At 52.5% G+C, this 24,252-nt stretch overlaps 5 protein-coding genes across 5 annotated transcripts; 3 read left to right on the plus strand and 2 right to left on the minus strand.

Moving 5' to 3' along the window:
* Positions 1-768: 768 nt before the first annotated feature.
* Positions 769-1,869, plus strand: CTRU02_212094 (tor signaling pathway regulator; the record flags this gene model as incomplete). Its single annotated transcript, XM_036725077.1, has 1 exon — positions 769-1,869. One exon carries the CDS (start codon positions 769-771, stop codon positions 1,867-1,869), a length of 1,101 nt encoding a protein of 366 aa, XP_036583242.1.
* Positions 1,870-2,204: 335 nt separating this feature from the next.
* Positions 2,205-5,002, minus strand: CTRU02_212095 (uncharacterized protein; the record flags this gene model as incomplete). The annotated part of the gene is made up of 2 exons (XM_036725076.2): positions 2,205-3,833; positions 3,893-5,002. 2 exons carry the CDS (start codon positions 5,000-5,002, stop codon positions 2,205-2,207), a joined length of 2,739 nt encoding a protein of 912 aa, XP_036583241.2.
* A 2,793-nt stretch (positions 5,003-7,795) lies between these two features.
* CTRU02_212096 (uncharacterized protein) lies at positions 7,796-8,100 on the plus strand (the record flags this gene model as incomplete). Its single annotated transcript, XM_036725075.1, has 2 exons — positions 7,796-7,842; positions 7,947-8,100. The coding sequence occupies 2 exons, from the start codon at positions 7,796-7,798 to the stop codon at positions 8,098-8,100; spliced, it is 201 nt and encodes a 66-aa protein (XP_036583240.1).
* A 537-nt stretch (positions 8,101-8,637) lies between these two features.
* On the minus strand, positions 8,638-12,346 carry CTRU02_212097 (cation channel family; the record flags this gene model as incomplete). The annotated part of the gene is made up of 5 exons (XM_036725074.1): positions 8,638-10,432; positions 10,481-10,549; positions 10,596-10,667; positions 10,718-12,014; positions 12,064-12,346. The coding sequence occupies 5 exons, from the start codon at positions 12,344-12,346 to the stop codon at positions 8,638-8,640; spliced, it is 3,516 nt and encodes a 1,171-aa protein (XP_036583239.1).
* A 4,578-nt stretch (positions 12,347-16,924) lies between these two features.
* Positions 16,925-23,729, plus strand: CTRU02_212098 (bifunctional pyrimidine biosynthesis protein; the record flags this gene model as incomplete). The annotated part of the gene is made up of 3 exons (XM_036725073.1): positions 16,925-17,540; positions 17,594-23,619; positions 23,673-23,729. 3 exons carry the CDS (start codon positions 16,925-16,927, stop codon positions 23,727-23,729), a joined length of 6,699 nt encoding a protein of 2,232 aa, XP_036583238.1.
* Positions 23,730-24,252: the final 523 nt, after the last annotated feature.

Consider the following 24,252-nt stretch of genomic DNA (forward strand, 5'->3'; position numbering starts at 1 on the left):
CGTTTTCCTAAATGGATTTCCGGCGGAAAGCAGCATATGAGCAAACAAAATAGTCGCGACATATGCGAGTGAACGGAAAGGTTTACCCGCTAAGCTAGGAGAACAAGACCACAAGTTCAAATTTAGATTAATCATATTTCATTGACCAGAGCCGCCAGCAATGATTATGTGGTTGGTGCAGAAGCGTACTTCTCTTAACCAGGACAAGGCAAAGAGGCGTTCCTGAGTTTGCGGTCAGACAATCCTCTGTGGTAAGGGAAACACCAGATTGTCCATGTCCATATTGATACAACGCATTAAACATCATTAGGATCTCCATCAAGGCACTTGGGCGCATTGCACACATCGGCAAATGAATCTCAACCTTTAACAGTACGTTTGTCGAATAAGGTTGCTCATCCCATTAAAGCTTCGAGCCGCTTCCATTCCAATCCCTGCTTCATGCCCCGCTTCTTATGCGCTAGTGGAGCACTAGATAAGATAAGAAGCTAGACCCTGGGGCGGGGCAAACGGAGTCTCGTCGCCACCAGAGAACGTCTGGCCGTCTGCTCTCGCGATACTCACTTCAAGTTGGAAGGTGGTGTAGTCTTGCTAGCTTAACCTGAGCCGTCGCAAGGCACTAAATAACCTATTATAAATAGAAGCTTACGCGAGCACCGATATCTCCAAGACTTTTGCATACCTTTTTTTCCCTTGCAAATTCGTCTCAAAACCCCGCAAACTACCAGCCCTAGATTTCTACGTTTCCGATAACTGAAAACCGCAACCATGTCAGACGAGGACAAACCGCAGACACTGAAATCCGTTTTCGAATCCGCCGAAAAGAAGCGTATCCTCCTCGAAAAGTCATATGAGGCGTCATCGCCTACCTACCAAGACGACCTCCGCACGGCCATCAGCGAGTATGAGTCCTGCCTCGACATAATCTCGCGCGCCGCCCTCTTCTCCCCCAACGAATCCCTTGAGGACCTTCCGACCTCCTCCCTGCCGTATCTAATTATCACATTCCATCTCGCCGAGCTGCAACAAAAAATACCTTCACGCCGGCCCATCGAGCGTCGCGTCGCCCTCGAGCGCGCCCGTGAGTCTTATGAGACGTTCCTCGGTCTCCTCGACTCCTATGACCTGTTGTCTCAAGACAACAAGAAGCTCTACTCGAGTTATACGGACGACCCTCTTGCATTCTCCACTCTGGGTGGCACCGATCCCGCCAAGCGTCGGGACGTCAAGATTGCCAACTTCAAAGCCGAGCGGTCGCTTAAAGAGCGCCTTGAGACACTGCGCCGTGACCCGCGGTATCAGGATGAGGAGGGCGATGACGAGATTGTGCGCGACCTGCACCTTGCCCATGTTGTGTACGCTGCGCACATGGCATTCCAGGGTCTAGAGGGCATCAACCGCGAGATGGAGGTGCTGGCGCAGGCCACGGTGCCCCTGATGCCGTCCCCGTCATCTGTCGAGGACGACAACCGCCGTCGCGCCGAGGACCGCAGTGCCGAGGGCTTCACAGACCGCCTCGAGGCACCCCGCCGTCTGCGCAGTATGTTCGGACAGCCTGGCGGTCCGCTGCTCTCAAAGGAGGGCAAGCCACTGCAGCCGTTCACACTTTTGGGTTCGAGGCAGGAAATGGCAGCCAACGTGTTCCGGCCAGGCCACAACTTGCCCACGATGAGTATCGACGAGTATCTCGAGGTGGAACGAGAGCGGGGTGGTATCATTGAGGGAGGCGGCGAGGCGAGCTGGCACCGGCCCGAGCCGGATGAGGATGATTACGAGAAGGCAGACGAGGAGACAATGAAGGCGAGGGCCTGGGACGAGTTTGTCGAGGCGAACCCCAAGGGATCTGGAAACACGCTTAATAGAGGCTGAGAGGAGGCAGATTCAGGTGACCGGAGTACATACAGGGAGGATGGGAGTTTATGCATAGACCAAAAAGGAGAAATACCACGATCAGGACGAGGGCTCACTTTTCCGTGAGGCAGAATTCTAAAAGCATTTTTAGCATCAACCGAACGATGAAGAACATGTTACATTTACGAAGTTATCCATGTGCTATGAACTGTCAACCGTCTTCTTGTCATGAAGGCACTGCTGTCATGCCCTTTTGGTTCCAAATTATCCTCATATATCCTGTACAACTCGTGGTCCCCCTGAACGCCGAAACAAAGCAATCCCATGTTATAATCGAATGCTTAATATGAGACCTAAATCATAACTAAATCATCGTCATCCAGAGAAGAGACGGACGAGATAGCCGCAGCACCCAAGGTTGTGATGGTCGGTTGCACACTATCACGGGCGCTGGGCTGGCTGCGAGAACCAGCTGCAGAACCTGTAACGACGTACTCAGGAGTTTCCTCCCGAGACCGGCTATCCTCGGCCCCAACCTCCGTCATAACGTCGTCTGTATTGTCATCGTTGTCTAGCATCAGGCTCGTATCAGCGTCGGACTGGTCAGTCGTTTCGTCGAGTACAAGTGCGTTCACACTGTCGGCAATCAGTTGACCATCCGACAGGACGGCGTATTTGGCATTAGCAAAATCTGATCCGCCGTCCGTGAACGACTCCGAACGCACGGAAACATCGTCAGCCACCACCTTATTCGGGTTGAATATGGTTGAGATGCCGTCCTGTACATCCACGCTTCCGGGCCCGACGGTGCTGCCGCCATCCAGGCGGAGTTGTCTTAACTCGCTGCTCACTGAGCCGGCGACGCTTGATGCGTCCGAGGGAATGGTGATTCCGGTGTGGTAAGCCGGCCCAGGTCCGGCTGGTCCATAATCAGCCGGGGGAAGTGCCGGTTCAAACACACCGCCCGTGCCGTCGTCGTTGCCGCCGGCCCAGAGAGGGAGGAACTTGAATTCGTTGTGGGTCAAAGTAAGAAGAAGATGGTAAGTCATATTCATCTGGATCGGAAAATCGAGACGGACGCATTTTTCGCAAAAAGGATAGATGAACGTTCTGATGTCGTCCTGGAAGGCATCTGGATCGAAAGCATGTCGGGAGGAGTCGAAAGGGACAATACGCTGGTATGGCCGCAGGTTCAGGGCTGCCTCCCAGGCTGGGTCATGTCTGAACTCGGGGTTCTTGGCAAGTACGTCTTCAAGAGCGGACCAGAGGTCATTAGCCAAACGGTAGAAGTTGAACTGCGTAGAAGAGGTGCGAGTGAAGAGAGTTGCAAAACTGTTCCACTCGTACGAGATGGTCTCATATAGGAAGGGGCAGAGGGCCTTCTGTATGTCGTTGAATTGATTGTAAATCAGCTCAAAGCGGTGAAAACGTTGAATGTCGACATATGTAGCGCGATTGTCATCGATTCTTGACAATCGATCAGGATCCAAGAGCTTGTTAAGTGTCTTGCTAACCACTAAAGTCTTCCATGCGTTCTTCAGCGCTGTTGTTAGAGATGTCGCCTTGGATCTTGCGTTGCGACAAGTCTGGTCATTGGGGCGGCTCGAGAGCAAGTTGATGATATTTTGCAACCGAGTCCACTCAGAGACGCGCAAGTCATCGTAGATGGTGTCGCTAGTTAGCTTTTGTACAGGCCGCGAGACACGCTCGACCATAGCTCGGGCAGCGTGTTGAATGAGGTTCGTTAGTTCGTCACCAGGGTCGTGGCGCTTGCGTCCGAAGGCTGTGTAAGTGGCAGCCTTTGGAACACCGTTTGGAGCAGCGGCCTCCTCGATGGCTAGCTCATTAACTAGGATCTGAAATGCAGAACGGGTGACATCCTCTAACCGCAAAGCCACACCGAGTTGGAGACTTTCCTCCGGTAGAACCTCGATGAAAACAGTGTTGTTGGGGCTCATGAGCCATTGGAGGACCAGGTCGCGCTTGATAAACAAAAATTAGAATATCTAACATTGTCAAAACAAGGGCCAAGAAGACTCACCACAACACTGGCACAATCCAAGATCTTGGCCACAGCCACCAACGTCCAAACCCGAGGAGCAGAATCAATAAGGACGCGCTTGTGGGCGATAATGCACATGAGGCGGAGGATATTGACACGATGTCGGACCGGGCAGTAGTCGGGTATCTGACGAAATTCGGGAGTCGGCTCAGGTGCGAACTCTCCCCTGGACTTCTTCTCCAGAAGCTGGGCGGCAATCCCGTGGCTGGCCGTGTATGCCCTCTCTTTGGGCTTGTTGTTATGCGGCATAGTCTCTCGTAAGCTCTGCGCAATCGCTGTCTCAATAGCGCGCTCCATCACTGGGTCTCTCGGCTCGTTCTCATCACGCTCGGCCTCACTTTTTGAAATCGCCTCCAGTGTCTCATTGATATCATCAGTGATGCTCTGTTTTCGGTCCTTCCAGCAAGAGCATATGTCATCATGTCCGGATACCACGTAGTCGTCAATGCCATGCTTGCTATAGGCAGTCCACCAGTTGAGGATGCCAGGTGTTAACGAGACCTCAGTCATCTGGAAAACAAGGTCGTCGCCTTCGGAAGGCGGAGTCAAGTCTAAAACAAACTTGATCCCCTCAGGAAGCTTGTTGACCAGTTTGCGCCGGCGCTGAATACGGTACTGGTAGGATGGGTTAAGCATGTCCTGGAACTTTGAAGACCCAGTAGCCTTCAGTTTCTCTGAGTCCATACGAAATTGCACTGAGTTCCAGGCGTAAATGAAGCAGTCAACATTATCGGCCGGCTTTGAAGGAGCGGGAAAATCGACAAAGATTAGTGTGTCTCCCTCAGACAGCTCATTTTGGATATCGTGAAGAAGGAACTGTGAGTAGCGGCGGCCCTCAACCTGTGTTATGTCGCGCTTACTAGTCTTGACACCCGCGCTTGGGTAAGTAGTTTCCCTCTTGACAATATCTGCAAATGGTGTTTCTCCAGAATATGTGGCATTGAAACTAGGAAAGGCTGAAATGCTGTTGTCGGAACTCCCCTGTCCCGCAACATTTGATACTTCCTCTTGATCGACGGTGTGCCCATCTTCAGCGGTGCTTGGGCCGATAGGGGAGTTGTCAGAGTTGTCCGAATCCCAAGAGTCCATGAAAACAGTAGACCAAGGTTCGGCATTGGCCATATGTAAATCGCTGACGCGGCCCGCAGGCTGCGCTTCCATGTTTTGTGAGTTCATATTGGCGGTTGACGGTGAGTGATGGAGCGATACGAAGGAGAGGCCACCAGGCGAAGGCCACGGGGGGCTCTGAAGCTGTTACACGGGCGACACCTTTTGAGCGGTATAGATGTAAGCAAGCGAGAAAGGAACAATGGTCGTGGCAACTCGACTTTGAGATGTCTGGGGAGTGAGGTGAATGGAAGGAGGATGAAGCTGAAAATGGCAAGGAGGTAGCAAGCAAATATGCCTCTTTCTGACGTATGTTGGAAGCCGCAAGTCGGGCGCACCAAGCTTGGGGGTGGGAGTAAGAGGGGTTGCGTAGCCTTGTCTAGGCAGCAAGGCTTCAAAGAGTCAGACGTTAAAATGGACCAGTCTAAGTCTGTAGCCACCAGACAATGTTATCAAAAGAAGCACATAAGCCTAAGACTTTGTAAAAGCCGAGCGGTTTGGTTCGAAGTCTGTCGGAAGTTTTCTTCTATACGAATGATCCGGAGGATACGCTGAAGTGCAGAAAGGCCGGACAGGAATGATGACCAAGGAAATGGGGTGAGGCTCTAATGGAGGGGTTATTGGCGTGAGGCATATGCTTGGCCAAGACCACTCGCACAGGTTGACAAGTGTGGCTTTTCAGGCGCAGGCGCTCCGGAAGGGGGCGAATTCAAGAGGAGCAGACCTATGGGAATATCATATGGGCGAGGCAACCCGTGACCTGCAGCTCAGCATCGTAGATGTCCCAGAGGTTGGTGCTCTGATCCACGTTATTTGCTGCTTGGCCACAGTCATGCATTGCTGCGAACCAGTAACCCGTCTCGTTACTTGAACCCCAAATGTACTTTGTCATTTTCGGTAGGCAAGGATTTCATGCTGTGCTGACAGCATCAGCAAGCAAATTTGTTTAAAATCTAGCTTGTTGGTGACAGAAGAAAGAAGCAGACACATAGGCTGACTTCCAGGCAGCGAACTGCATAAGAGCTTCCAAGACATTGAAGGGCCAGCAGACGTGGTCAGTCAATTCTGCTTTGCAGAAAGAGGCCAATTGACCCAAAGGGACAAAGAGGATGCCTGTGCATACCAAGCCCGCTGATCCTTGCCCTAGGTGAGGCCTTAGCTTCAGGGTGGCGGGTGAGAAAGCCTTATCGGCGTCCAATTACTGTTGAATACCGCTGGGGAAGAATGACCATACATTAAATTGCCAGATGATGGCAACTGAGCTGGTGCTATGGTGGCAAGACATTGGCCAAGGTTCTTGGTTGGCAGAACGATCCAGGCACCAGACCGCTTGACTGAAGGTATTGTGGCAAAGGCCCCATCAAGATGACTTACGAACCGAAAACTGGTCCACGTTCCAATGCCACGAAGCCCCCAGCACTGTTGCCTGCACGCCGAGCCCGAACCAACAGTGGAGCAACGGGTACCGTAGGCCTACCGGGGCACCGTTCCGGTCGGTATATCAGCGGGGGGCTTACTGCTTTCAGCTATGTTAACCTCTCCCATCTAGAACCAGGGCGGGGCGAGTCAACACATCAACTCATGTGGGGAATTTTAGGAACGTCGGAATCGATTTTAAGAATAAGTTGATTAGCATATATATGATTTAAAAGTTACCATGTGTCGCAAAGCTCATATTTCCTCCATGTTGCGTGGATTTTATCGAATTTTACAGTTTTTGCAAAGCAAATATGGATGCCAAAGCCTGCTTCCTACCCGTCGTGCGGGCTCAACTAAAAAGCCTTGGGTGGAATCTCGTTACCAGAATCTCAGTATTAGTTTTACATGGTCTTACTGCAGAGAATACAAGTCCAGCCTGTCAGCTCATCAACGCAAGAACCATCCTGGGTCGTATTCTTTATATGTTGCCCTAGATCATTATCCAGCTTCCCCGCACGCCCAGTCCCCAGCCCAGCCTAACACCGTCATCTACTGAACCCTTCTCCAACTCTAAACCTCCCCTCCTCTCTGTAACATTGGTAGCAAAAACGTACGGATAGCTGCGGCGCAAGTGTACACACGCATTCTACACGTGCCACCTACCTACCGATGCCTGCTCTCAACTGTTTCCCAGAGAAGCTACATCCGAGGTCCCCTTCTATTACACCTGCTTATGCCCCAATACAAGCAACCTATTCTATCGCCTTGTGCTGAATGCCGTGCAGCTTCCAGCATATACCAAGCAAAATCGTCTCGATATCCTCCAGTCCTAGTCCGATGTTAGCCCCCTTCTCCAAACTCATAGCCATGTCGCGTGCTCATCCAGCCATATCCAAGCCACACTGGCGCCCACCTCTAGCGCAAATGCCGTGTCGGGGTGCCACCACGCTCTCTTCCCAGGAGCCCAGCAATCCCTTGCCGCGGTAGTCGTTCGTTTCGTTTTATTCTACGCCTGTGGGGGCAGATAGACCACAGAGTTTCTTTGCGTGCCATCTTTCCTCCAATTTTAGTAACGAATCGGTTTCCATCACCCGATCCTAGACAATAGAAGCTCCCCTCCATTTTCCCCAACAAAAACACAAGTGCCCCTCCACACCTGCCACCCTCCCGAGATCTGGAGCTAGCGAAGTAGGTATCCGGGGATGTGGGCATTCCTACATAACACTTTGTCCCCTCTTCTCTCCCTTCAATCACTCTGATATCCTACATCTTCCACGACGTAAATCGTACCTTTCAGACATAATATCGGATACTCAACGTGATATACATAAGCGTACTACAAGCCAACTACCCAAGATGGATCCCAAACCAGCCATGGCCGCAACCCAGATTCGTCCAGCAATGTAAGTCCCCCCCCCCTTCTCTCCACTAACCTGACTACGGTCATTCCTTTTCACCGAGGCATCTCTGGACTCGGTCACAAGAGACTAACACAACCCGTTTCCAGTCGCAGCCGCGGCCTCATCCTCGCTACAATGGCCATCACCACTGCTGTCGTCGGAATCAGATATCAAGCCGCCTCAATGAAGACAAATGAGTTGAACCAGCGCTCCCGAGCACCGTACTATGTCTCTGTCGACCGCAGTGGTGGTGGAGTGTAAGGAGGAAGCATGATCAGCTATGTAGAGGACGCACGAAAAAAAGACTCTGTGCCAGCTTTTTTGCTTGTTTTCCCTCTACAGCGCACCCTATGGATGACATGGAGCGGAGAGTTTGGCACCCAGGTTATTTAATCGATCAGGAACAGGGCATCCTTGGTCAAGACCTGAACACTAGAAGGAGAACACTAGCAGACTACAATAACCTCATAAACGGCCGGCATAAGTAATTGAATGAAGGCAGAATGGCTTTTTTTATATGTATCAATACAGAAGACTGGGACTATTGGGAGGCGATAGGACTCAGATCGAGCCAAACAGGTCAAAACAACATCATTACTCCGCCCGCATGTCCAAATGCAAATAGAAAAGCAACCAGCTCGTGACTTATATGCAGCATGCCTCAAAACAACGAGGCAGGACAAACCTCCAGAGGAAACCTCTCTGGTTCCAAACGCCCCAGCGATGCGATAATTACCACCTGTGATCGAGGTATAGCGCGCCAGAAAATGCCCAGCAAATCAAAACGCGTCTCCCCTTTTACATTGAACTTCGCTTTGTCGGCGCCAAGCTCTCACTCTCAGACTCGTCGCCCGATAAGGGGGCGATTTCCTTGCCTTTGCCTTTCACGTTGACCAAGCCCACCTTGGACTCCAGCATGCTCTTACGACTGGCAGGACGCTTGCCAGTCGTCCTCCTCACCATCCTTGGCCTCTCGGGGCCGCCGGCGTCCTTTCTTGACGCCTCTGAGCTTGTCAGCCCGGAAAATCTCTGCAACTCCTCACCCGACGAATTGCGGCGAGTGGTGGGAGCGGTTGAGTTAGGGTTCGTCTTGAGTTCGCGCAATTCCCTGGCAACGTCTGCAAAACTCTCCTCCAAAGTCTTCATTCGTGCCAGTACAAGCTTACTCATCCGGTTACTGTCGCCTGCATCCTGACCACGCCCTACTCCGTTTATTCGTGCATCCTTCATCAAAGCCATGGCCATTTGGGTTTGGAAGCTCGAGGGCATGCCTCCCGTAGGGTCGTCAGGTGCTATGTTGTCTGAAAGAATACTCATGTCAACAGAGGACAGACGTCTCATCGGGTTCGGGCGTAGCCGCTGGTCAATGCCCACCAGGGCTGCGCGGTTTGGTGCCGTCTGCACTGCGTCCCGAGGTGGCATTATGGGCCTGGGCCGTGAGTTGGTCACGTATGTCTGCCGGCGCGGTGAGCGAGGTCCGCCAGTCGTGGCTGGTTCTACCACCACGGGCCGACTGCTTTGCACGCGAGAGCGTGTTGGCGGCGGATCAGGCGAATGGGATGACGAACTAGGCGGCCGTCGCAACTCCTGAGGAGCGTAAAGAATCGTGTTGGTCGACATTGTTCGTGTGTGCGGTATGCGGCGTACAGAACGGGGAGTGGCCGCCATGGATGGTCGTTCGCTCGAACCTAGGGACGACGATGCTGGAGGGGCAGGGGCGAACCGCTTTGATGGAGGCGTCGTGGTGAAGTAATCGTCAATCTGGGTTTGGTGGATTACCGGGCCCCGGCGACTTTCGCCCGCATTAGTCGCAATTTCCTCCTCTTCTTCCTCATCATTCGTCACGAGTTCATCATCGCCATCTGCATCCGTATGCTGACTTTCTTCCTCCTTGGCCCTGGTTGCTGCAGCTATACCCCGGAAGAAAGAGCCGATGGCAGGTTGCGAAATCAGATCTGCAGGGTCGCTTGCAGCCGATCTGATATCTGATATTTGGCGAGACCTTTGCGTCCGAAGTTCTCTAGACAGACTTAGTCGCCTGTGCCAGTCTGGCCTGATACTTTGGCCACCATCCATCGTCGACCACTGAGGGACCTGAGGGGAAGCGCTTGCTTCATCATTGCGGTCCATCCAGCTTCTGATTGCATGCTGGGTTTTCCTCCGCTCATGGCGCCTCTGGTGCCTCAGAGTGTTGATGCCAGGGCCACGCCGAAACACTTCCTCAAGAGCATGATCTTTCTGGAACCCAGTGACAGACTCTTCGCGAACACGAATATTGGGACTGAAGAGAGCGGACCGAGCTGCTGGGTCAGCGAACGAGATGGTCCTATCGCGTCCGTGATGGTGGTTTTCCACAAGGTCTGTAGGCTCGAACATTGACGGCGCAAGCCAGTACCTTTCGTATATATAAATGGAGAAAAGTAGAGGGAAGTGTGTGACCTTAATGATTGTCCTATTCAACCGGACGAAATGTCTGAGAGGCATGCAGTACCGCAACGGCATAAGCAGCCATGCAAATATGTTCCCTGGTGCGACGTACGAGAACAACGCATCATTCTTGACCATGGATATCGTGTTGATGGCAAAGAGAAACCTGATCCATGTTAGCGACACCCTCTCAAATCCGTGAGATACAACTTACTGATGCTCCTCCTTGGCGTTCGAAGCAATTTTCATAAACGAGTTGGTCAAAACTGTGATGAGAATCGTGCTGGTTTTGTTAGCTATAGCGCCGAGCCAAGCAGGGTCAAACTTACACAACGACGAAGTGACAGAGAATCAAGAAGAACATCATGAGGCCTCTCTCAAGCCAATTATATACTGGCCATCTATACGATGTTAGCTGTTAGGCTATTAAGTCTTTGGCAGAGCGACTTACACATCCCAAGCGGCTGGGGTAAAGCCCATCAAGATCTGGAAAATCTTGAAGGCGATATCTGCCGCATTGTTGTTACTATCGGCAAGAGTGAAGAACACAAAGAAGCCACTGCATGCGATAAGGATGAGAATCGCCACCGCGGCTAGGTCAACTGCCATCAGGCGAAATGCGATGAGCAGCTGTGAAAAGTATTGATAGTGGTCCAACACGCTGAATATACGGGGCAGCAACAGAATGGCATTCGCTGCAAGAACATCGTATGCCGAATCATTCCAGTGCTTTGGATCCACGAGGAAAACCCCGTAAACGCGCATGAAGTAGTAGACGATCAATAAAACCAAGATTCCCAGATCGAAGACGTTCCAAAAGCTCATAATGTAAAGCGAGAAGCCCTGTTCATTGAACCCAACGAGTTCATCCAGCATGAACCCGGCACTCCAAAACCAAAAGATTAACTCCAAGGAGCTGATCCGGGCAGAACGTTGAGAGAGCACTGCAAGGAACAAACCAATCAGGACCAGAAGTGACAGCGTCGAGAGGAAGAATCTGTAGCGAGGAACTCGTAAACGAGATAGCTTGAACAGAGATGCCCTACGAGGATCATAGAGAATAACGCTCCGTCGCCCCGGCCCTAATTGATTGGGCTGTCCCTCCTTCTGACCCTGCCCACCCAGGAGGGGCGTACGCGCATCGGGCTTTCCTCCTTGCGGCGGCGAAGCTGGTGGCTCGCGATGTAGGCTGTCTTGCGAGGAATAAAAGCTAATGGCGCCGTTCCAGATGGCCTCCAACTGTTGCACAACCAGAGGATGAGCCAAAAAGTGCTTGGCTGAAGCACGAATGGCGACTTCGAGGGTGGAGGTCCGGGCTGCCGTGAGGCGAGCTTTAATTTTAGGGTCGGTCTTCGGGGTGTTCGCCGATGGAACACCAGGAAGACCTTGGAGAGGATAGAAATCGTACGAGAGGGCGTCGATCAGTTCTCGAGTGTTGTATTCCTTCAGAAGCTTTAGAGCGAGCAGCTCACATACCAAGGCCCTGGTATAGCTTATTCCAGCATTGCCCGGGTAGAGTTGACCCTCCTTGTTAAACTGTAAACAGTTGGCCATAAGACAGTATAAAGTGGCACGAGAAAACTGCTGAGTCCTGATCTGCTGCTGCATTGGCTTTACCAGAAACTGGGAGACTTGCGGGGAGCGTATTTGATCCCATGTTAACGTCGTTTCGGTTCGGGCTTGGACGATAACACGAATCGCGTGGGTAATACTGTATATGGGTAGAGAGTCTAAGAAGTCACGGTTAGCTCAGACGCATGACCAACATGTACGAACAAGCCTCTAGCGGGAACATACCGAGATATGCCTCTGAGAAGAGCGGAAGAACTGGCATGGAGCGATGGGTTTGGTCCTCGTCGTCCAGAACGTCAGGATCCTCCCCAGAGTGTCCTAGGCCGTCTTCGTCCTCGTCCTCCTCTTCTTCGTCATCGTCGGCCTCGGTAAAGTCTGCAGCTGCGTGTCGTGGTTCGCCACCATATTGGCGATAAGCCGGGCCAGGGGAGGGTGAGTGTCTTTCGTGGAGCCGATCGATGCGACGACTACGATTGCTCTGCTTGGGTCGCAGCAGAGAGGAGAACATTGTCCAGTCGGAGTGAGAGATACAGCCCGCCGCCTTGTGTTATCGCGTCTCACGGAGCCATGGGAGGAGGCCAAGGGAGCAATGACAGGAGGCGTAAAGCGAGGTGCTGATTCGAGCGCAGCAGCGTGAATGGGTTCAAGTCGGTTGTCGTGAAGGTGAAAGACCGATGAGACGACCGGCACGACGAGGAGAGGTGCAAGAAGGTAAGGTGAGGTAGGATAGGGTGGCGGCAGGTCAAGCACGGGAGTAAATAAGAAAGTCCAGACTCGGTAGGTAAAGATAGATAAGTCGGGCCGGGCCAGGGTTCCCCGTGGTCAAGACGCAGAAAACGATGCAATATTTGTGGAGAAGACGTTAAAAAAAAAAAAAAAAGGCCTTTGCTGGTGTAGAACAGACGAAAAGGGTGGAAGAAGAGTAAGGGGAGAGTAACGTGGGTTAAGCGTACAAGAAAAGACACTAAATGTTAGGAGAGAACCATGGCAAGCAACATGCGCGTGGAGCGCGGATCGAGATGCAGAGAGAAGGATGGGATTTTTAGCGTAGTAGGACAAGTAGACAGCTAAGTCAGACAGGGCGAGAGATACTGCATCAGGGAGTCCTCCTCCGTTAAGGAGTAGGGGTTGGCAACGAACGAGGATTGCCGGTGGGCTGAGGAGTTTTCGATCTTCCACACCCCCCTTTCACTCGCTTACAAGAGATGCTACAGGCTTTGAGTTGGGCCTTCTCCAAAATAATACTTGGAGCGCTGATGATTCGGAAAACAGTCGGTGACAACCGCATAGTAGGGGATTGCCTGTGACGAGAGGAGAGAGAGACACGCACACTGCCCGCCTGCCACCACACACACTAACGTGCACTCTCAGACCTTGGATACCCTTTTTTGGACAAATACAGGAGAGAACAGGGAGGGGACGCGCTCAGTGGTTGGTTGTGGATCAAAAGTGTCCCGTCGCGCGTAGACTGGGTCTGCAATGCCCATCAGTGACCAAGATCCAAGGTCACCCAGGCCTTGAGATTGATGAATCAGGTCTCGCTAGTGCACGATCCCTGGGGGAGCAGTTGGCCTCTAAAAAGTGGAGTTCAACGCTGCAAGTGCTGCAAAAGATGCAAGTGTTCGCAATTGTGGGAAGGCCAAACCCACGGGATGACACTGGCGCCGCTGGGGCCCTGCGCCTACGAAATGACACCAATTAAAGGGCTGCCAGGATACCATGTTTTTTTGTGTGATGATGTGCCCACCAGCCAGACGCTCGATCCTGCGGCTGGTTTTCTAGCTACTAGGTAGTTTGGTGCCAGAAAGCATTCGTAGATCACTACTATGTAGTAGCCAAAACACTAGCTAGAGAAAACATAGGCGTCCTTTTTATTGTTCCCCTTCCCTTCCCATCCTTTTTCTCTCCCTCCATCAAAGGATAGAGAGGGGGAAAGAGGAGATGGAGAGGGATATCAGTTCAGTAAGGCACAGGTACAGCTGCACGACACTAGCCAATGTTTTTGTTCGGAAGACCCCATCGCACGCGCAGTATCGGACGAAGAACAGTCGAGACTAGTTGCCGCATGACTTCTTTTTTAACAAGGGGACAGGGAGTGGATGAAAGGCAAGGCACAGCGGGGTCGTACGCAGACAAGATAAGCCACGACTTTCGAGACAGACGCTGGCACCCTAGGATTTGACCTCCTTCACTGTGTTGGTTGCTGGCTCCTAGGCTGTAGGTCCATGGCGCGGATTCATGGCCAAAAGGTAAGGTATGTCGTTAAACTGCCTTTGGCATTGCAGGTAAGGCGAAGGTTTCATTCACTGAAGGAGGGGGAAAGAGAGGCAAGTCCTAGCCTATAGGTCCATTGTAGCGGCTGCGTCATCCTACGCCGTCACTTGATACCGTCCATCGGCCCAGGCCCCTTCCCATGGGTCGATTTTGAGTGCCTGTCCCTTATTGACTTGCACCACCGAGCGGCAAGTGGAACGCCCAGCAAGATGATAATCGGCACTTTGTTGGCAGATTTTGTCTGCCCAATGTTTCCGAGCCAAAACGGCACTTCCACCACAATCAACATAGGAACAAAGCTTCATTAGATGAGGCGAGCGATCGACCAAACCTCGCCCCTCTTGCCTTGAGGCCCCAGATACGCAATTCTTTGCCTAGTGAAGCTTGAGTTACTCCCATTCCAATCTCACCCCATAGCATCCCGAGCCATTCGGCCTTCCCGTTGGTCAAATCCGTCACCGCCATTGGCGTCATCCACACACACATCCACTCACACACACACATTGATGCATAGATGGCACCTGTTCTGGCCAGGGTACGACGCTGCAATTGGGGGTCACGGCCGGATTATACACTGCTCTAACCAGGGGTATCTCACACTATCGACCCAGAGAATGCTCCTCCAGTTCCTAATCTCGTCCCCAAGCGGAAGCCAATTAATCGCACAAGGCAGAGTAATCATTTTCCTTTACATTTTATTTTTAACTAAGTTGGACGGAATTCAGACGCCATTCAGGTCTCTTAGCTTCCTCACCGCATTTGCCCCCTTCCACTCCGCAGGCCTGGGTGTCCCATGTCGAGACCCCGTTTGCCAGGACGTTTCCAAGCCTGCACACAACCAGCAGCGGAGGCCCGTCATACCAGGTTACATCGGAACACCTGATCATCGGCGATTTTGTCGATTCAGATCTTCTCCAGGGTTAGTGCCATCAGATCCAACCTGGTCCATTCAAGAAGCATATTCAGCATCCAAACGGTGAACAAGTTGTGACCCAACCCTTATGTTCCCTTCCCCTGCCACAACAGAGACAGGCGTCGCCCGTACTACCATTGTATGAATTCGATGCTGGGCAACAGGAAAATTTTCAAAATTCCCGCACTATCTCAAGACTTGTTACGAGTCAAGCGTGCCATCCATTACATGCTTTAGCCTTTTTCTTTCAGCCGAACCATTCCTATGCTAGAGAGTCGCCGGCATGGTTGTCCTACCAGGAAGGTTGCTCAATACACTCTGCCGCTCACCTAAGCGCAGCCTCACAGCAATGTCACACGGGTGGAATGTCAGCGTCGTCACTTGACTTGCCTCACACCCACATCGCAATACGGCATTCCTCATCATAATAGAGGTTCGGAAGCCTATCCGAGACCTTGCTACCGTTGCCAGAGCAGTCACCTTGGCACATGCTGGTACACAGAGGATGCCGAGATATTTCCTTCGTGTTGATGCCAGATGATAGGCCCGGGCAATGTCGAGAGGTATCTTCCGCCTGTTGCATAGACGACTGAACTGATGCACATTCTTTTGTAGTTACCATCTCTAGCAAACTCTTCACATATCAAGATCAAATCTGAGAAGAGGATCGCGAGAATAGGAAGCAGGGCAGCTATGATATAGCATAGTCGTATTTAGCGCAAACAGATAGAGGAAAGAAGAAAGGATAGAATAAAAATTCCGTTCAACCTCAAACGAAGACAAGAATGATTAGGGCCAATGGGCCAGAGTAGACTGGGAAAATGTACACAGCAGACAGCATTCCAGTTAGGACCGTAGCCCCAGCTCTTCTTGATCGGGAATGCCCCACTCATATTATGAGGGTGTTATAAGCACCGGCATCGGCGATGTGAGGTGAGTGGTATAGTCACCTTGGTCGGTGAGCAAAGGTCAGACCCCTCATACCCCTCCATCCGCCTGTAGCATCAGCCTTTCCCAGCCAAAAACCTTGGGAGAACATACACAAATGATCACCACCCCGACTTACTTATATGAGTCGTCAGACTAATGGACCTACTTTCGAGCCCTAGACCAGGCCACAAAAGATAAAAACAATAGTGATTACTGGACGTAACAGCATGCTAGTAGCCAACCTCCTGATAGCTACTGGCAGGTCGTGACTCGGTCGTCGGGGTTTTGCATCGCGATCCACTCTCTGCCACCGCATCTCTTCAAGCTTCAGGGCACTAAAAAAATTTCTGCAGGGACAACAAACTGAAGTGACAAATTTCTGTACCCGCACCTCAACCCCTCTGGGCGCTTGTTTTTTTTTTTTTTTTTCTGATTCACTGGGCTAACTGGGCTCTTCCCCGCGGCCCGCTTGTGGCTAGAAGCGGCAAAATCAATCTTTTCTGCCCACATTATGCGATGCCACTAAGCCCTTCTCTGCTGACCGCCCGCTGTCAAATGCCGTATTCTGCAGTCGGATCTGTGTCATTGCAGCTTGCAGTCCCGCCGTCCCAGGATCGTGCTTGTTCATTGGACAATCCACTCTAAGGCTCACACATCCCAGAGGGGACCAGACGAATTTTCTGACTATGTAAAAAAAACTTTTGGTTGCTCCCTCTTTTTTTGTTTTTTCCTCCTCCTTCTCTCTTCTCCTCCTCCTAACATGGTTGTCTAGAACCTCAAACAACTTCCCGAAGATCTATCGTGGCAGATGATCGCTGGGAAGCTACTGAACCATCGAACGAGACTCTGACGACGAGCTCGCTGCCACATTCTTTAGCACTTTTTTTTTTGCTGTATCCCTAGAGAGTTTCTTCTCCCGTCGTTGCCCCGCATCACACGAAGACATCCTCCCACAAACACATACACAAGATGGCCGCCACTATTTACGCCCCGGCTTCGGCCCGCCTTGTTGGCTCTGACGATGAGGGCCTTATGGCTCTCGAGCTTCCTGACGGCTCCGTCTATCAGGGTTATAGCTTTGGTGCTCAAAAGAGCATCGCCGGAGAGCTTGTATTCCAGACCGGAATGGTGGGGTATCCGGAGTCGGTGACAGACCCCTCTTACCGCGGCCAGATTCTGGTCATTACCTTTCCTCTGGTTGGCAACTACGGTGTTCCCTCTCGGGAAACCATTGACGAGCTCCTGGGCGACCTGCCCGAGCACTTCGAGTCCTCCCAGATTCACATCGCCGGTCTTGTCGCCGCCTCCTACGCTGGCGAGGACTACTCCCACTTTTTGGCCCAGTCTTCCCTTGGCACATGGCTCAAGGAGCAGGGCGTCCCTGCCATCTACGGCGTCGATACCAGAGCCCTTACCAAGCGCCTGAGGAGCGAGGGCAGCACGCTGGGTCGGTTGCTGCTGCAAAAGCAGACCATGACCAACGGCACTGTCAATGGCTACGTCAACGGTTCTGCTTCCTTCTCCATCGATGACTTCCAGACAGTTGACTGGGTCAACCCCAATGAGAAGAACCTCGTAGCTGAGGGTGAGTTACATCAAATGTCGCTAGCCCTAACACGATGCTGATCCTTGTTTTAGTGTCCATTAAGGCTCCCAAGCTGTACAAGCCTCCCGCCAGCATTCCCGTAAAGACGCACCCGTCCGGCAGGCCCATCCGTGTGCTTTGCCTGGATGTCGGTATGAAGTACAACCAGTTGAGATGCTTCTTGAAGCGTGGCGTCGAGGTCCTCGTCTGCCCCTGGGACCATGATCTGGTAAAACAGGCCGGTGAGGAGTACGATGGTCTCTTCCTCTCTAACGGTCCTGGTGACCCGGCTATGCTCGACATTACCGTCAAGAACATTCAGGCTGCCATGGAGAAGACCAAGACTCCTGTCTTCGGTATCTGCTTGGGTCACCAGCTGCTCGCCCGTGCCTCCGGAGCGAAGACTGCCAAGATGAAGTTTGGTAACAGAGGCCACAACATTCCTTGCACCAGCATGATCACCGGAAAGTGCCACATTACCTCCCAGAACCACGGTTTCGCCGTTGACTCCAACTCTTTGACTGCCGACTGGAGGGAGCTCTTTGTCAACGCCAACGATGGGAGCAACGAGGGTATTGCCCACCTTTCCAAGCCCTACTTCAGTGTCCAGTTCCATCCCGAGAGCACTCCCGGTCCTCGCGACACCGAGTACCTCTTCGACGTCTTTATCAGCACTATTCAGAACTGTGCTGCCGACCCTAAGCTGTTGAGTGCTCCCGTCAGCTTCCCTGGTGGCACCATTGAGGAGAACGAGCGTCTGCACCCTCGTGTCCACCCTCGCAAGGTCCTTGTCCTCGGCAGTGGTGGTCTCAGTATCGGACAGGCTGGAGAGTTCGACTACTCTGGCTCCCAGGCCATCAAGGCCCTCAAGGAGGAAGGCATTTACACTGTTCTCATTAACCCCAACATTGCCACGATCCAGACATCCAAGGGTCTGGCTGACAAGGTGTACTTCTTGCCTGTCAATGCCGACTTCGTGCGCAAGGTCATTCAGTATGAGAGACCCGATGCCATCTACGTTACCTTCGGTGGCCAGACCGCTCTTCAGGTTGGTATTCAGCTGAAGGATGAGTTCGAAGAGCTCGGCGTCAAGGTCCTTGGTACGCCCATTGATACTATCATCACCACCGAGGACCGTGAGCTGTTTGCCCGCAGCATGGACTCCATTGGCGAGAAGTGTGCTAAGTCCGCTTCTGCCAGCACTGTCGAAGAGGCAATGATTGCTGTCAAGGACATTGGCTTCCCCGTTATTGTCAGAGCCGCCTATGCTTTGGGTGGTCTTGGCAGTGGTTTCGCCAACAACGAGGCTGAGCTTCTCGACCTCTGCAACAAGGCTTTTGCTGCCAGTCCTCAAGTTCTTATTGAGCGCAGTATGAAGGGCTGGAAGGAAATTGAGTACGAAGTTGTCCGTGACGCTCAGGACAACTGCATCACGGTGTGCAACATGGAGAACTTTGACCCTCTGGGTATTCACACTGGTGACTCTATTGTCGTCGCTCCTTCTCAGACATTGTCTGACGAGGACTACAACATGCTGCGTACCACCGCTGTCAACGTCATTCGTCACCTGGGCGTTGTCGGAGAGTGCAACATCCAGTACGCTTTGAACCCCTTCTCAAAGGAGTACTGCATTATCGAAGTCAACGCCAGATTGTCCAGATCCTCCGCGCTGGCGTCCAAGGCCACTGGTTACCCCTTGGCCTTCATCGCTGCTAAGCTTGGTCTCGGCATTCCCCTCAAGGATATTTCCAACAGTGTCACCAAGTCGACTTGTGCATGCTTCGAGCCATCCCTTGATTACGTCGTTGTCAAGATGCCCCGCTGGGACTTGAAGAAGTTCACTCGTGTCTCTACCCAGCTTGGCTCTTCCATGAAGAGTGTTGGCGAGGTTATGAGTATCGGCAGAAACTTTGAGGAAGCTATTCAGAAGGCTATCCGTGCCATTGATTTCCACAACCTGGGCTTCGGTGAGACCAAGGCCTTGATGTCGATCGATGACGAGCTGCAGACTCCTTCCGACCAGCGTCTGTTCGCTATCGCTAATGCCATGCACACCGGCTACTCCGTTGACAAGATCTGGGAGCTCACCAAGATCGATAAGTGGTTCCTTCACAAGCTCAAGGGCTTGAGCGACTTCTCTAAGAAGATGACCAACTACACCACCAGCGACATTTCCAAGTGCCCTGACATTCTTCTCCAGGCCAAGAGACTTGGTTTCTCTGATCGTCAGCTTGCCAAATTCTGGAGCTCCAACGAGATCGCTGTGCGAACTTTGAGACAAGAGGCAAACATCATGCCCTTCGTCAAGCAGATTGATACCGTTGCTGCTGAGTTCCCTGCCTTCACCAATTACTTGTATCTCACCTACAACGCCTCCGAGAGCGACGTTTCCTTTGATGACCATGGAATCATGGTTCTCGGCTCTGGTGTCTACCGTATCGGTTCCTCTGTTGAGTTCGATTGGTGCTCCGTTCGCGCCATTCGCACCCTGCGCCAAGACGGCTTTAAGACAATCATGGTTAACTACAACCCTGAGACTGTCAGTACCGATTACGACGAAGCTGACAAGCTTTACTTCGAGAATATCAGCTTGGAAACCATTCTCGACATTTACCAGCTGGAAGCTGCCGGTGGTATTCTTGGCGCCATGGGTGGTCAGACTCCCAACAACATTGCCTTGCCGCTGCACCGTGCTGGTGTCAAGGTCCTCGGTACCTCTCCTGAGATGATTGACAACGCTGAAAACCGCTACAAGTTCTCTCGTATGCTTGACACCATTGGTGTTGACCAGCCTACTTGGAAGGAGCTTACCAGCTTCGAGGAGGCGAAGAAGTTCTGCCAGGCTGTCTCCTACCCCGTCTTGGTGCGACCCTCTTACGTCCTGTCGGGTGCAGCCATGAACACTGTCTACTCCGAGCAGGACCTCGAGAACTATCTCGCTCAGGCTGCTGAGGTCTCGCGTGAGCACCCTGTTGTCATTACCAAATACATTGAGAACGCCAAGGAGATTGAGATGGATGCTGTCGCCAAGGATGGTGTTGTTATTGGCCACTTCATTTCTGAGCACGTTGAGAATGCTGGTGTTCACTCTGGTGACGCTACTCTCATCCTCCCTCCCCAGGATCTGGAGCAAGAAACCATTGCCAGAATCGAGGAGGCCACTCGCAAGATCGGTGCTGCTCTGAACGTTACTGGACCTTTCAACATTCAATTCATCGCCAAGGACAATGACATCAAGGTCATCGAGTGTAACGTCCGTGCCTCTCGTTCGTTCCCCTTCGTCTCGAAGGTCATGGGTGTCGACCTGATCGAGATGGCCACCAAGGCTATCATGGGCAGGCCGTTCGTTGAGTACCCTCCCACACAGATTGCTCCGGACTGCGTTGCTTGCAAGGTCCCTCAGTTCAGTTTCTCCCGTCTCTCGGGTGCTGACCCTGTGCTGGGTGTTGAGATGGCTTCCACTGGTGAAGTTGCTTGTTTTGGTGTTGACAAGTACGAGGCCTATCTCAAGGCTCTGATGTCCACTGGATTCAAGATTCCCAAGGCCAACATTCTTCTGTCCATGGGATCTTACAAGGACAAGAAGGAGATGCTTCCCTCTGTCGAGAAACTTGCTCGCCTTGGCTACAAGCTCTTCGCCACTGCCGGTACTGCTGACTTCCTTCAGGAGCACAACATTCCTGTGCAGTACCTGGAAGTCCTGGCCAACGAGCAGGAGGACCAGCGCTCCGAGTTCTCGCTCACGCAGCACTTGGCCAAGAACATGATTGATCTCTACATCAACCTGCCTTCCAACAACAAGTACCGTCGTCCTGCCAACTACATGAGCAAGGGTTACCAGACCAGACGTATGGCCGTTGACTACCAGATCCCTCTTGTTACCAATGTCAAGAACGCCAAGATTCTCGTTGAGGCCATTGCTCGTCACTTTGAGTTGTCTGTCGCCAGCCGTGACTTCCAGACCAGCCACCGCACCATTACCTTGCCTGGCTTGATCAACGTTGCCGCGTTTGTGCCCGGCATTGCTACCCAGGGAAGCAAGGACCTTCAGGCTGTTACAAAGGCCTCACTCTCTGCCGGCTTCAGCATGATTCGCATTATGCCTGTTGGTGTCAAGGGCTCCATCACTGACGCGCTTACCCTGAAGGTCGCTCAGCAGAGCAGCAAGAACGGTGGCTACTGTGACTTCAACTTCTCCGTCTCTGCCACCTCTGACAACGCTGACCAGATCAGCCACGTCACCGGCGAGGTTGGATCTCTCTTCATCCCCTTCAACCACCTTTCTGGCAATATCAGCAAGGTTGCTGCCGTGACCGCCCACTTTGACAAGTGGCCCACGCACAAGCCGATTGTGACTGATGCCAAGCTGACAGACCTGGCCTCTATTCTGCTCTTGGCAAGCCTGCACAACCGCAGAATCCACGTCACATCTGTCTCCACCAAGGACGACATCAAGCTCATCGCTCTTAGCAAGGCGAAGGGATTGAAGGTGACTTGCGATGTCTCCATCTTCTCCCTGTACCTGTCTCAGAACGACTTCCCCGACTGTTCTCTCCTACCCACGGAGGCTGATCAGAATGCCCTGTGGGCGCACTTGAGCACGATCGACGTCTTCTCTATTGGCAGCCTGCCTTATCAGCTTGCCGGATCCCTGGGCAAGAACGCTGATCCTGCCGTTGGCATTGCGGATGCTCTGCCTCTTCTCCTGACGTCTGTCACAGAGGGCAAGCTCACCGTTGACGACATCAAGACCCGTCTCTATGACAACCCCAAGGAGATCTTTGAGCTTCACGAGCAGGTTGGCACAAGCGTTGAGGTCGAGATTGACCGCCCCTACACTGTTCAATCGAACAATGGCTGGACTCCTTTTGCCGGCCGCACAATGCGTGGTTCCGTGCAGCGGGTGACCTTCCAGGACAAGACTGTCTGCTTGGACGGAGAGCTGCTGCCTCTGCCGGCTATCGGTAAGGACATGTCAACTCACGGCGCGCTGCCGATGTCGCCTGTTATCAAGCCTCAGCTCCAGTCCATGACCCACCCCGAGAGCCCTCGTGACCGCCGTCCGTCCATGTTCAACTCCACTAGGCCGTCCAAGCTTCGCTCTGCGGATGGTGTCCTGCCTACGAAGAGTGTCGGCACCTTTGACGAGCTCAGCCTGCCCCCGCTGCACCCTGCCATTGGTTCCAAGCTTCACGACCTCTTGTCTCAGCCTTCCTCTTGGAAGCAGCACAGCGTTCTGTCGGTGACCCAGTACACTCGTGCTGATCTCCATCACCTCTTCACGGTGGCTCAGCAGATGCGCCTGGGTGTCCAGCGTGAGGGTGTCTTGAACATCCTCCGTGGCCGTGTCCTCTGCACCCTGTTTTACGAGCCGTCCACTCGCACCTCGGCCTCATTCGATGCCGCTATGCAGCGACTTGGTGGCCGCACCGTGGCTATTTCCACCTCTCACTCTTCTGTTCAGAAGGGAGAGACGCTCCAGGACACTCTTCGCACCCTTGGCTGCTATGGTGACGCCGTCGTCCTCCGTCACCCTGAGGAGTCCAGCGTCGATGTTGCCCGTAGATACGCTCCCGTTCCTGTCATCAACGGTGGTAACGGCAGTAAGGAGCATCCCACCCAGGCCTTCTTGGATCTCTTCACCATCCGTGAGGAGCTCGGTACTGTCCAAGGCCTGACCATCACCTTCTTGGGTGATCTTCTCTATGGCCGCCCTGTCCACTCCCTGATCTACCTTCTTCGCGACTATGGCGTGCAGGTTCAGCTCGTGTCGCCCAAGGGACTTGCCTTACCTGCCGAGGTTCGCGAGTTCCTGGTTTCCTCCGGGCAGCTCCTTTGCGAATCCGAGGAGCTCACACCTGAGATTCTGGCCCGCAGCGACGTGCTCTACTGCACTCGTGTCCAGAAGGAGCGTTTCCCGACCGTTGAGGAGTACGAGAAGGTCAAGAACTCGTACCGGATTGACAACCGCACCCTCAAGTCAGCCAAGAAGGACATGTGCATTCTGCACCCTCTGCCCAGGAACGAGGAGATTGCGCCGGAGGTGGACACCGACCAGCGCGCGGCTTACTTCAGACAGGTATGTCTTCCCAACCCCCTTTTAACTATGAACGCATACTAATGGTTTCTTAGATGAGATATGGTCTGTACTGCCGCATGGCGTTGCTTGCGTTGGTTATGGCACCATGAATGTGATATTTTTCTTTTTTAAGACTCGGGACCGGAATATGAAAAGGCATAAAAAGTTTAGATCCTCCAGATTGGGATTTACCGTTCGGTGTTATTGGGGGCTCTGTTTCGATATAGCATAGACTAAAGTAGAAGCAACTACTTTAACTCACTGGCGTAAACGCACTTGGACGTCATGGCTTGCGCCATTATGGTGTAGAAGGGTTTAAGGATTTATTAGGTTTATTTGGGCAGTGCGTACTACGTTACGTGCGTTTATTACGTACGTATACGGTTTGCGTATCTGTATTGCGTTCACGGCGTTTTTTACGATATGATACCCCCCGTCGTATGTACGGAATGAAATACGTTTGTTTGGTCTGTTCACTATGTTTTGTGTGTTGTGTGTATTTTGTATGTGTATGTGTGTGTGTATGTCATCAAGGCGCAAGTACCAGCATGAGGCCCCAAGAGGCCGGGCTGGCCCCTGCTCCGCACGGTGAACTCCACTTTCATTTGATTCTCTGCAGGCCGTGGAGGAGAG

This window comes from Colletotrichum truncatum (genome assembly GCF_014235925.2).
Source record: "Colletotrichum truncatum strain CMES1059 chromosome Unknown Contig_0008, whole genome shotgun sequence".
Taxonomy (NCBI): Eukaryota; Fungi; Ascomycota; class Sordariomycetes; order Glomerellales; family Glomerellaceae; genus Colletotrichum; species Colletotrichum truncatum.